Source organism: Rhopilema esculentum, chromosome 14, assembly GCF_057945365.1.
Source record: "Rhopilema esculentum isolate cy_ngs chromosome 14, ASM5794536v1, whole genome shotgun sequence".
Classification (NCBI taxonomy): Eukaryota; Metazoa; Cnidaria; class Scyphozoa; order Rhizostomeae; family Rhizostomatidae; genus Rhopilema; species Rhopilema esculentum.
Window position 1 is genome coordinate 11161027 of NC_142828.1, and position 13778 is coordinate 11174804.

The 13778-nt window shown below is 36.3% G+C and overlaps 1 protein-coding gene across 1 annotated transcript; it reads left to right on the plus strand.

Annotated features, from left to right (window-relative positions):
* Positions 1 to 74: 74 nt before the first annotated feature.
* On the plus strand, positions 75 to 13465 carry LOC135696490 (protein ARV1). The gene is made up of 7 exons (XM_065215888.2): positions 75 to 207; positions 2250 to 2369; positions 7294 to 7335; positions 7748 to 7862; positions 10031 to 10106; positions 10435 to 10583; positions 12678 to 13465. The coding sequence occupies exons 1-7, from the start codon at positions 91 to 93 to the stop codon at positions 12803 to 12805; spliced, it is 747 nt and encodes a 248-aa protein (XP_065071960.2). The 5' UTR covers positions 75 to 90; the 3' UTR covers positions 12806 to 13465.
* Positions 13466 to 13778: the final 313 nt, after the last annotated feature.

A 13778-nucleotide genomic window follows, 5' to 3' on the forward strand; every position in this document is an offset into this window, starting at 1 on the left:
TACTGATGTCGTAGCCTCGATTTCATTCGAGAGAGGGCTGCTCATTGGCGCTGCTTGGACTTGCTTGGTGTGCTTGGACACAGGCGGATTATGGATGTGACATCTGCGAACCCAAAGCCAAAAACTTTTATTTGTGTAGAGTGTGGGTCATACTCGGCATTGAAATTCAAGAAATACCCCAGTGGAGCTATCAAGCTTTTCCAATGTGTGAGTAAAATATGGTGACTGACAAAACTACATAGCCTCGCTTTTCGTTTCATGAATCCGAGGATGTGCAAGCTGGGTTTTCACCATAGATCAGTGGTTTTCACTAATTTAACCAACTGCCAATTTTTTTATCATTTTAAGCCAAAGCATGCAATGAGGAGCGTTGAGAAAATAAGGGGGGGGGGTATAAAAAAGTGGGTGGGGCTAAAACCGAACTGAAAGAGGCTAAAATACTGGTGGTTCACTTTCTAATATTTTGCATTCTTTTCTAATAAGTGAAAAAGTAGGGGGGATGGTTTGATTGATGCCTCTGGCTTTGAAAATCAAACAGTCTATTAAGAGCATAAAATGTAAATGCACAGATCGAAAACATTTGGATTCAAATAGGACAATCAGAAATGGGAGCACATGTCTGTAAAGGTTGCCCAATCAGTGCCATTTTTCCATTGAAAATATTGCCAGTGGAGCTAAAATGTGTAAAAAATTACTCTGTCTTCACAATAGCAGTTTTTTCATTTAAAATGTAGGTAGATTCTATATCTGCCCGATAGAACAGCAACTAGGCTTTACCAATATTCTCAAACATGTCACCATTATACTTTTGGTACAATCTAAGTTGGCAGTTAAGGCACTGAGAGCAAGACTGAAGCTTAGTTATCATTTTTATCTGCAATGTTAGAAGGAACATACTGTTTTATTATATCACCAAATGTTTGGGTTGTTTGTTCAGACATAGGATTGTGCACCATTTTCTTGCATTTCTGATTGGCCCATTTTAACTCAATAGTTTCTAGCTTAGATTTTTTATGTATATGTTCTGACATTTTATGCTCTAAAGAGTGTAAGATTAAATGCTTCATTATATACATACATAATACATACATACAAATTTGTTTTATGAGGAGGTTAAAATACTGGCAGCTATGCAAGCTGATGTGGACCTCCTGTTTAAAGAAATACAAATAAAATTAAAAAACTAACATAAAGACATTTAACCTATTTTTATTGTTTCTATTAAAGTTAAAAATATATAAAATTAGAATTTTTCTTTAAAAACTGCCCCATTCCTTTAGTAAATGAAATGGTATTTATCAAGCTGTTTGCTTTTTCAAAGCCATTGCAAATTTTTGTACCACAATAAGTTGTTGGAGAATATTTCCTATTTTGGCTTGCCAATTTTTAATTTAGCTTTGTAAGTTAAAAAGTTTATATATACCAAAATATAGTCACTGGTATAGTACTAAAAAATCTTGATGAATTATTTCAAAACCTTTGCATAAAGATATTTATCTACTTCTAAGTACAGGCAGGGTTCAAAGAGCACAGATTTCAGTTAAAGGTAATGTGTCCAGCTAAAGCAAGCGATTCTGCGGGGGTTTCTGGAAACATGTGATTTTTCATGTCATCACCACAGCCATTATGGTCGTTTTGTTTATCTATACTGCTGCGAGGTCAGCTTTTCATGTGAGCAGTTTTGCATCGCAAGAATACTAACCAATTGCAAGCCGTTATTTTGATGGGTGGCTTGACAAGTTATGTATACGCAGTTCTTTTATACGGACACATTACCTTTAAATAAGGTCTAAATCAGCAAAAATATGCATTTCTTGCAAAAATATTTCAGACATGGGAGAAGTTTCAACAGAAGTTTATTTCTAAACTGTAAGTTTCTTTATTTAAAGGACTTTTGCTGATATCGCCAAGAATAAACAATTCACTGATGGGACAAAGTATCTCTGATTGTTTCTTTTTTATTTTAATGTTCAAACCACCATTTCAAATTGCATCTATAAAAAATTTTTATATTCAATAATAGTTTATACTTACACAAGACCCTCTTCATAAACTATTGCAAGGAATACAACAAGAGAAGCAGTTTAATTAGTACCCCTTGGTCATCAAGTTTTGCTGATCAGAAGTGAATTTTTTAATATGTTACTGTTCATAGCTTTTTTTTCTTGAATTTATTGTTTAGAAATGTTAGTTTTGTGCATCATATATTATCTGATTTATATTGTGATGAATTTTTCAACACATTCTAGGTAACTTGTGGTGATGTTGTTGATAAATATATTGAATATGACAGTGTTATGGTCCTTTTGGATATCCTTCTGCATAACTCAAAAGCATATCGCCATGTCTTGTTCAATGTTGAAGTAAAGGTTAGTTTCTCTACTTTTTTTGAAAAATTTTATTTTTATGGTATTAAAGCTTATCAGTTATTACTGGACGGTTAGAATAATCAAAAGCGCAGAACTTGACATCAATTGAGAGAATAGGCCTGTAATTTGTTAAATTTTGTCTGATTTAGAGGGGGGCTTCAGCTCTTACACCTCTGTGTCTCGTACATCTGTGAATAGCAGTTTAGGAATATTATGTTTGTGAGCATGGCAGTGGAAGATGCACTTCAATTTTGACCAGGCGAGGAGGTTCTTTTCTTCACTTAAAGACAAATGACAGTTATTAAGCCAAGTTGTTCAAAAATAGCTCAATTGTTAAAATGTCCTGGAAACACTGCTTAGGTGAAATTAAGAGTTGCTTATCAATGCTACTCCATTCAGTTGTGGTGTTTAGCACACTGTGAAGTGCCTTCCTATTGTTCCACTTATAATTGTCCTGTCGTTTGGCAAAGAGAACAACACAAAATATGAACTAGTAATCACATGCCAAATCTTACAAACCATGCTTGTTGGCTGTTATTTTTAGCTTGCCCCTGGGACAAGAGACCTTTTATATCTGTTGTTTGTCTTCAAAGGATAAAAGTAGATAGAGCACAAGCATCTTGGCATGACCATCAACAAAAAATGGAACTTTCAGTCACACTTTTTTCTAAGGCAAGAAAAGCATTGTTATGGCTGGATGCCTCTCACACCACGATTACCTTGATATTATTTATCATGAGGATAATAAAAAATTAATGATGAATATCATGAAATGGTCTAAAAAGACCCAATACCTGGCAACTGGATAGGAACAGGTGCACTTTCTCAAGCACACTTTCTGAATGAAACTTGCTCGGTAATGAGAAAAAGTGCAAAGCCGATTTCAGAGTTCAGATGTAAGCTGCTTGCCATTATTAGACCATCAAAGAAATTAACTTAAAATCTACATGCATTGTTGAGGTAAGGACTCTAACAACACTGCCAGTAAGGTTTATTGCATTAAATGAACATAGATTTCTGCATTACTTTGACTGCCTGTGTCCGATTTTTCATTGCGGGCGTGGGGAAGAGGAGAACATGAATTTCCTCCTGCTCTACCCTTTGTTTACAAATGAGCGAAAGGATCTCTTTGATCAATTTCCTGAGATACCTACATTAAATGCATTAAGTCTTAATTTATTAAATTCAGTAGGTCTTGATTCTGATGTTATTTGTTCAACAATCAAGCTTGGTAGTTCTGAGGTGAATGTTATAGAAAAAAAGGATGATATTACAAACAATGATTTCATTCATAAACAAAACCGGACGACTTTGGGGCAGGGGCGGACACTTATCAAATATTGAGGGGGCAAGCCTATTGTTTCAGTAAGATGACGTCACATTTCCCATTGCTTTAGAACAAAAGACCATTGTCCTCCAAAGTATTGGGGGGCGGTCGCCCCCCCTTGCCCCTTCAAGTGTCCGCCACTGCTTTGGGGTACTTTTGGTTCCATGTTCCATGTGAAGTATTAATTAAAACCTCTAATCTTATTGCGTTTTAGTGATGTGTATCTAGTAATGGCTAGTCTTTTATTCAAGCTTATTGCCCATATTTGTGACAGGCCCCCTCTTGATGTGACAGGACCCAAGCCTTTTGGACTCACCCCTTAATCCGGCCCTGTTAAATGCAAATTCTGCAAAAGATTTAAGTCAATTATTTTTTTCCAATTCATTAAGGCCAATTTAACTTAACCTTCTTCTAGCCGTATTCCAAGATGCAAATTTCCTTCAAAATCCACATTTCCAATGAAAATATTCGTTTTTCAACCTGTTTGTTTGAGCTTATTTTTTCACGAAAGAGTAACTTTTTCCATTAGAACAAACCTTTTCATATATAGACCAAGAATTCTTTACCCTTTGTTTCATATATAGACCAAGAGGTTTATTTCTCCTTAGTGCCAGATCTTTCGATCTGGTGATTATTCTTGGCTGCCTTTGACTGGATATTCGTTCTGATAAGATAGACAGGATATTCATTTTTCACTTTGGCAGTTTTAAAGAAAATATTCACCTAAGTTATACATCATTAAACTTTTTTTTTTTTAAATTTACAACGACAACAGTTACAATACAAAAGCCTAGGGAGCATGGAAATGCATAACAACCCTAAGACTTACACTTAACATAGAGACACAAATATTACAATAATAAGCTACAAAAGTGATTGGAGTGGTGTCGCCCATTATTCCAATAGCGTTGCAGATATGACAAATACTCACAAAAAGCATTTTTAAAAGAAGATATCAAGTCTACCTATGTTCCTTGCTAATCAAGCGAATTTGCGCCCAGATATGATGAGCGACACCACTCCAATCGTAAAAGGAATAAAATTTGCACAAAAAAGAAAATAATTTACACGAGAGAGGTTTTCACGAGAAAGTTGATAACTTACTGGAACCGTCCTGAGGCCTGAATGTATTTTAATGTTGCATCAAGAATGTTTGTATTTGAATCGAAAGGGTACTTTTCATGGCCATAAAGGAGTATTTGCAATAGTTCTTTGTTTGGAGGGTTAGATAGGCCATGAGGACGCAATATTGTATCAACGCTGTCGAGAAGATCACGTGTGTGTATGTCATAGGCACTGCAGAGCAGCAAAAAGTGCTCCGTCTCCTCAATACCATCATTTATCAGGCATATCCCTAAAATTATTTTTAAATTTGTGGTAATTTAACTTACTTAGTCCAATGCGTAGCTGCGTTAAAACAGATAAAAGTTTTGATCATAAATTCCCTTGACCGATTTAGAGGGTGGACGAATGAGTCCTAGAAGTTGTTTCTTGAAAACATTCACTCAGCGGGATTCACGAATTTCAGGGTCAAGTTTTTCCCATTCCGACAAGCAGTTTGGGTAGAAAGTTGATTTAAATCTTTCTGTATTCTCACGTATTTGCCCTATTGTAGCTTGCCTGCGCAGACTGTAGTTTGACTCCTGGCGTTGGGGTATAGGATTTCTTGTGTAATCCGGAGTTAAATTTTTCATAATCTTATAAAAGAGGACAAGACGTCTACTCCATCGACGGAGGTCGAGAGACTCCCAGCCAAGCTCTTCATATATATTTTCACGCGATGTGCCCTTCCAAGCGCCAGTTACTGCTAATGCAGCAGAATATTGTACAGCCTCAAGTTTCTCCATTTGATTCGTTAATTTAAAGCTATGACTAAATTCGCATGTTTTATGAGGGATATGATATATAGCGTCACCATAATCCAAGTGTGGCCGGAAATACAGTTTGTGTATTTCATTGAGGGTGCGTCGTGGTAAGTATTTTGAGAGGAATCCCAACATCCCTATTCCTTGTCTAGATTTAGAAATAATTGACTTGATGTGACTAGTAAAGGACAATTTAGAGTCTAGTATGATTCCAAAGTGCTTTTGTTCCTGGACGTTCTTTACAGGGACATCATTAAAAAATATGGGTGGGTGATTCATTGGAATTCTCTTTTTAGAAAAGGTCACTTCAACTGCTTGCTTGTTGGGGTCAGGGTTAAAGGACATACGCCAATTGTGCGCCCAAAGCTCGATAAGATTCAGATCATGGTTTATATCGAGGGCAGCTGTATGTGGATCGTGAACAACTGTAAAGATCGATGTGTCGTCGGCAGATAATTTCACATTACACCTTAAACCATCTGTCAAGTCATTAATATAAATGAGAAACAGAAGAGGACCCAGGATAGAACCCAGCTGAGACACCAGCTGAGACGGTACCCCATGTAGATGTCTTACCATTCAAAACTGTACGTCGTTTTCTATCATTGAGAAAGCTTTGTATTAAAATCATTAGTTTACCAGAGACACCAATTTGGCTTAGTTTATAAATAAGACCCTGGTGCCAGACCCTGTCAAAAGCCTTTGAAATATCTAGATAAACCGAACGGACATCAAGAGTTGGATTGCAGTCAAATGCTGAAAAAATGGGATTGACAATTGATAGTAACTGATTAACAGTAGAGTCTCCTGGACGAAAACCTGACTGGTTTTGGTTTAAAAGACTGTTTGTATCTAGGTGGTGATAAAGCGAGTCAAAGATAAGTTTCTCTAGAATTTTACCGAAAATTGGAAGGAGAGAAATAGGACAATAGTTGTTCTTAAGACTCTTCCTGTTCTTCTTATGGATGGGAACTACGTTGGCTTGTTTCCAAACTTGGGGGAACACACCTTGGGTCAAGCAGGACTCAAATATTAATCTAAGGGGTAGAAAGAGTGCATCATCGCAGATTTTTATCATTCGTACTGAGATATCGTCCCAGCCATGAGCTTTGTTTGGGTTCAAAGATCGGATAATATTCAGGATCTTCTCATCAGAAAAAGAAAAGCCAGTGAGCAGTGAAGTATTGGGTACTGATGGCGGAGGAAGTTCGCTACCAGTATCGATTGTGGTGCACTGTTGTATGAAGTAATCATTAAAAATTTCTGCCTTTGCAGTAAAATCCAACACAAATATATCGTTTTCTAAAAGGGGAGAGATTATTGGTATTTTAGCTTTATTCGAGATTTTATTGGTCAAGGACCAATAGAGTTTTTTACCTGTTTCAGGGTCTGAGAGTGTTCTCCCTATTTTTGTAAGGTATTTTTCCTTAGCGTCCTCAATTAGTTTTGATCCATGAGCTATTATGTTAGTAATGGCCTGCCAGCCTATCCTCTGGCTGTTTGTTTCTGATGAAAGACTTATAAGCCCTATTTTTTTTCTGATGAAGTTTTTAATTGGCTGTGTTATCCAAGGACGAGGTGCCAGTTATTAGAAAGAGATGAGTCGTCGAAACAAAACTGATGGAATGCAGCCCATCTCATGTATTTAAAACTTAATATGTATTTAAAAATTCATGTATTAAATCATTAAACTGATGTTTGAATTCTTTACTTTTTCTTTTACTTTTTTCAGGTTTTGAGGCAGCTTCTCGTCCTGAGCATATTATGTGATACCTGTATCCTTTCCCTTGATAGAATTTTACTCTTAAATCGAAATGCCTAGCTTTTAAACCCTGCAATATAACGTGGTGTACATAAGGGAGAGATATAGTGAATAGGTGTCAGTTGTTCACTGGTTTTTTTTACTTCTAATTCTACCACTGTCAATTCAATTTTATGCCTGGAAGTTTTAAAGTTATAATGTTAAAGTTTTTAGATTGCTTTGCAGCCAACATCAGTTACACATAATTGTTATGTTAAAGTGTTTTACAATTGACAATGGGTCTGCTGAGGTATCTGTTGAAGCCACAGCGTCCTCTGAATCACAATGCATCAATTAAAATTCCTTAACATACTGAATTCAACCTCTACTAATGTCTTCATTTCTTTTTTTATTTATGGTTCTTGATCCTTGATGAAGTTTTATATACATGAGATGGGCTGCATTCCATCAGTTTTGTTTCGACGACTCATCTCTTTCTAATAACTGGCATCTCGTCCTTGAGCTGCAGTTTTACATAATGCTAGGAATCAGCTCATTGGGTAATTATTTTTTTACCATTTTCTTACTATAATGATTTTTCAAATAGGTCCTTGGTACCGAAAAATTTGAAAATAGCACAGAAGATTGGAAACATTTCATTTAATGCCAAAGAACTTTTCATCTGATACTCGTCAGAGTATAAATGTCGAAAATGTCCAAAGATAAGCAGAAAATTTATGGCTACCTTGAAAACATTGAATGTGGAATGTTGGAATGCTTGAATGTTTTTATGTTGGAAGGTTTCAGAAAATACATTCCAACATTCCAATATTCCACATTCCATGTTTTCAAGATAGCCGAAAATTAATAACGGATCGAAAGTAACGTGGAAGACCGACGTTTATACTCTGATGAAATATACCTTAGCATGATATAACATGTTTCCGCTCTTCCAAATAATATTTCAAATCATAATTTTTGTTTGCTTTTGAACCCAATTTTAAGATGTCTTGTCCAAATTATAGACTGCAGTTTCTATTTGAAGCAATGTAGCAGATTTACTAAAATCTAACTACCGAGATTGGTGTGCTTGATGGAATGCTAGTCATTTATTTGAAGAAAGAAAATTGCGTATCACGGTGCACGTACATGTCTCTCGTTGTTCTTTTTTTAGAGTTTCTGTACGGTCTTAAACTGTGTTCTGTATCCAACTGGTTATTAAAAACAGGATAATCTTAACAGGATTATATATCCCTAGGGATTATTAAATTTGATATGGTGTTTGTATCCTACCGTCACCGTAAACTTGTTTTTGGAACTACTGCCCTGAAGCAAATTAGTCCTTTGATCTCATTGGCGTGTAGCTGATTAATCAAAACCTCATAAACAATTCGTCTGATCCCAAGTAGACCGAGCGCTATTTTTGACTTCCCGATGTGTAATGTGGGATCTAGGGTCATGTTCTTTTATATGCATTTAATCAAAGTCGTCCTGCCAAAGTGTCTAGCAATGAACATTGTCTTTCATTATGACCATGTGAATGGACAAACAACTAGCTTCATTCACGATCTGCAAAAATGAAGTATGGATGATTTCCGTATAAGCAGATCAACTGTTTGGCTTTTTAAGTATTAGCTAAATACTCAAGTATTCGTAGCAACAGAAGTTTGTCTTCTTGATGTGAAGCCCTTTTCTGAAATGTGTTGACTGTAGTAAACGTATTTAGTTTAATCCATCACTCGTTTCGAAGTTTCGTAAGTTCCATCACTCAGTTCTCTCTTAAACCTGATTTAAAAGGAAAATTGTCTTTCAACACCTTGGTGTTTGTTTTCGAAATGCTCTACACCATTGGACACACACACGAAATGCTCTACACACGAAATGCTCTACGTTCTTGCCGTCCGTAAATTGAGGTCTTCTCTCTATTTTTCCTTACGTCCCTAGGTACCTCCATTACGCCACCACATTGTGTCGTCATCAAATACGTCGCTTTTTTTATTTAAATCGCTCTTTCCGAATGAGTTAAATGGCTAAATTTTTTACATCGTTTCATCACCTACGTCTGACTTTTCATTTTTATTCCTTTTTGGTATCTACTTTCAGTACCTGACTTTTTGTTTTTCTTACATTTTCTCACCGCTCCAGCTTATATCATGCTAGTCACCTTTCCTGTTATTCTTAAATACTATATGTTAATTTCTCAACGCTGTTCCGCTTTACTTTTTATTTCAACAGTAGATTGTAATTATAATTTAACTTATTTTCAATGTCTCACTGGAGTCGTGTTTATTGCCGATTTTATAAAAACATTTAAAAATTTTATTCTTACAATGCATTGATTGAAAGTTAAGCGGAAGATTATCCGCAGTGTTTCAAAATTTACAATGCAGAGGGTTTCAAAAATGAGAAAGTCGTTTATTCAGAAAATGAGAAGGTTTTGGTGCTTTTTATGTCGTTTCAATATGCGTTTTGTCAGTTCCATTCAATTTTGGTGGGGTCTTTTGGCCAACCCTGTAAAGTCACAGTCCAACGACTTTTGGCTGAATGTTGAATCGCATACTTTCAAAGATTTAATCCTCGCATATTTTTAATATCATCCTTGAATTCGACCAAACTGCAAAAGCATTATTGCTGTGTATTGCACCATCAACTGTTTGGTAATGAATTTTGTCGTTACCCCTTGTTCACAAGCCTCCATTTTTATCAAGATAATGTTCCTATTTTCTAGAACTTTGCATTAATATCTGCGTTACATCTGTAATCGTATCATTTGCAAATCGCAAGAAGATGAGTTTTTCTGAAAGGTAATTCATATCTTATGCAGTTGCAGTTTTCATAATCTCTTCGTTAAATGGATTCGTGAAAAAGAATCAGTTTGAGGTCTGATTAAAGGATTGCAATAGTTTATGCTGTTAAATTGCAATAGATTGCAATAGTTTATGCTTTTAAATTGCAATAGATTGCAATAGTTTATGCTCGTTGATTCGAAGCAATTGTTTGTTTCTTTTTGCTTACAAACCAAGCTATTATTTGTTTGGGGGGTATTTTAATTCTGAATGTTTTACCCCCTTGTTTGATGTTTAATGCAGTTGTAAAGATGATCCAATCAGTAATAATTATTTTTGTTTTCAGCTTTCAAAGCATACCCAAAAGTTTGTTAATGTCAAGTTATGGAAAATTGCTAGCTTTAGCAGCGTTGGTTTGGAACCCTGATAACAGCTACTGGTATTTGGTTTTAACAAAAATGTTTGTTATAACTTCAAATGCTGAAGCAATAAAAGGTATGTTGCAGCTACCTCTAAATATCTCAGATATCTCTTGCATATGTAGCACGATAACTGTTTCATGTGTAGCACGATAACTCTGTCATGTGTAGCACGATAACTGTTTCATGTGTAGCACCATAACTGTTTCATGTGTAGCACGATAACTGTTTCATGTGTAGCACGATAACTCTTTCATGTGTAGCACGATAACTGTTTCATGTGTAGCACGATAACTGTTTCATGTGTAGCATGATAACTGTTTCATGTGTAGCACGATAACTCTTTCATGTGTAGCACGATGACTCTTTCATGTGTAGCACGATAACTGTTTCATGTGTAGCTCGATAACTGTTTCATGTCTAGCATGATAACTCTGTCATGTGTAGCATGATAACTGTTTCATGTGTAGCACGATAACTGTTTCATGTGTAGCACGATAACTGTTTCATGTGTAGCTCGATAACTGTTTCATGTGTAGCTCGATAACTTATTCGTGTGTAGCACGATAACTGTTTCATGTGTAGCACGATAACTCTGTCATGTGTAGCATGATAACTGTTTCATGTGTAGCTCGATAACTGTTTCATGTCTAGCACGATAACTCTGTCATGTGTAGCATGATAACTGTTTCATGTGTAGCACGATAACTGTTTCATGTGTAGCACGATAACTGTTTCATGTGTAGCTCGATAACTGTTTCATGGCTAGCACGACAACTCTGTCATGTGTAGCATGATAACTGTTTCATGTGTAGCTCGATAACTGTTTCATGTCTAGCACGATAACTGTTTCATGTGTAGCACGATAACTGTTTCATGAGTAGCACGATAACTGTTTCATGTGTAGCACGATAACTGTTTCATGTGTAGCACGATAACTCTTTCATGTGTAGCTCGATAACCGTTTCATGTCTAGCACGATAACTCTGTCATGTGTAGCATGATAACTGTTTCATGTGTAGCACGATAACTCTTTCATGTGTAGCACGATAACTGTTTTATGTGTAGCATGATAACTGTTTCATGTGTAGCACGATAACTGTTTCATGTGTAGCACGATAACTCTTTCATGTGTAGCTCGATAACCGTTTCATGTCTAGCACGATAACTCTGTCATGTGTAGCATGATAACTGTTTCATGTGTAGCACGATAACTCTTTCATGTGTAGCACGATAACTGTTTTATGTGTAGCATGATAACTGTTTCATGTGTAGCACGATAACTCTTTCATATGTAGCACAATAACTCTTTCATGTGTAGCACAATAACTTATTCGTGTGTAGCACGATAACTGTTTCATGTGTAGCACGATAACTCTTTCATGTGTAGCACAATAACTCTTTCATGTGTAGCAGCTGAACTGATTTTTCGAGACAGTGATGTTTCTCATGAAATTTGTCTTACTCATTGATATAACTGTCTCACATGTACTTATCGCCAAAACAGTTTTCCTAGCAAGCACTAAGCATTAACGTAGTAATAGTATATTTTTGTAAAATTTGTGTATTGTGTTGTTTGCTACCTAGCCTCTGAATGTAGTTTTAGGACACTGAAAAGCTATGCTTATCTAGCAGTGTCCTGGTCCTTCCTCTCAGTGTGGCCAGACTTCGTGATTTCTACGCCTGGGAGCTGGTGACTCCCCCAACTCTGAGTAAAAGTTTGGTCATGCCAGGGACTCGAACCACAGAACCTTGGATGTGTAGTCAGCGACCCCAACCACTGAGCCAACCTTGCACTATATATACTTGTTTTGAATTTAGTGCGTACTTGAGAATGCATCGTTAAAAACTCGTTTTGTCTAATGCTACGCAAAAAATACATTATTAAGTTTGTAAAAATCAGATGATATTTCAATCTCTTACTACTTGATGTAATCTTAAAAACAGCGTCAAAGACTCTTTATATAATCAGGCCCTGGCTGGTTGATTCCAGTCTAAAGTTCGTGTTATTGTTTGTAGGTTTCGTACTGAATCCATCTTGCTAGTGTTTCTGTGTTTCTTATTCGCTCAAAGTAGTTTGGAAAGAATTGTTTTATTAGCTTGCTTTTAATCCCGACTTTTAGAAGAGAAGCTATGTTACTAATACCGCTCACTCATTTTTACTTTGCAGTAATCAGTCATCGAACCATTGCTGAGTCAGTGGCTTATGTCGCTTGTGGAGTTCTTGCTGGCTTCCTCGTTCAAGATTACTTATTGTCGACAAAACTGGCCGATTGGCAGTTCACGAAGCCAGCCTGATTTTGCAACAGTGTTCTTCGTGGTTGGTCGTCAATACACCGAGAAATTGCCCCTTCTTGAATGCTCTTGCGTAACAGGCATGCTTTGGGACTAATCTCCTACTGTATGAAAATACCAAATACAGTCCATTTTTGCTTCAAAGTGTTCTGCTTTACCTACAAGGAGATCAGGCTTTGAATTTCGAAAATGATCTTTCAGGATTACCGGAACGAGTGTATCCAGCCAGGTAGTCATAACAGTGACACTGCATAACTTCTAACTTACAAACGCATCAAATACCTTTTGCTACCAATGCGTCCCAAGATCCTTGTATTCTGAAGTGAAGAACTGTACGAAGACCTTCTCAATGAAAAGTGGGTAGTAAAATCAGAAAGACGCAGGAATAGGTTTATGTGTTAATCACGGAAAAATTAACAAAAAAGCAGCACTTAACAGGTATCCACTTTGGCTATCTTGCAAAAGGAATGTTGGAATGATGGAATGTTGGAATGTTGGAATGTTGGAATGTTAGAATGTTAAAATGTAAAATTTATGTAACTCCGTTTTGAAATGGAATGAATTAAAAGTAGCAAAATCACACCTTAAAATAGTAACCATATTCAACCTCAGTTTTGATGCAATCCATGTTGTCAATTATTTGTAATAAGAAATAAAAAACAAGTCTTATATTTCTTTTTAACGGGGCCCCTTTTCGGTAAAAAGGGGGCCCCTTTTTGCTAGATTATGCTGGGGGCTGGTGGGCCAGTCTGCCACTGCTTAATGTTTCTGTGAAACACAAGTTCCCATTTTTTGCTGATTATTGAAACATCTACTTTGAATCAAGTGTATCTTTTTATCAGCTACAATAATTAAACATTTTTGTTAAGCCGGAGCAGAAAACTCACCAAAATGACTTCTTAGCTTGCTATTCACGTAAATCAACTCATGCTCAATTTCACGAACCGGTATTGAATCACATTGGCATTTCAGCTTT

Bases quoted from the DNA above. Each gene is read 5' to 3' on its own strand.
- LOC135696490 (XM_065215888.2), top strand. From the start codon at position 91: ATGGATGTGACATCTGCGAACCCAAAGCCAAAAACTTTTATTTGTGTA. The intron at 208-2,249 runs GTGAGTAAAATA...AACACATTCTAG, and splicing joins CTATCAAGCTTTTCCAATGT to GTAACTTGTGGTGATGTTGT. The intron at 10,107-10,434 runs GTAATTCATATC...TTTTGTTTTCAG, and splicing joins AAGATGAGTTTTTCTGAAAG to CTTTCAAAGCATACCCAAAA.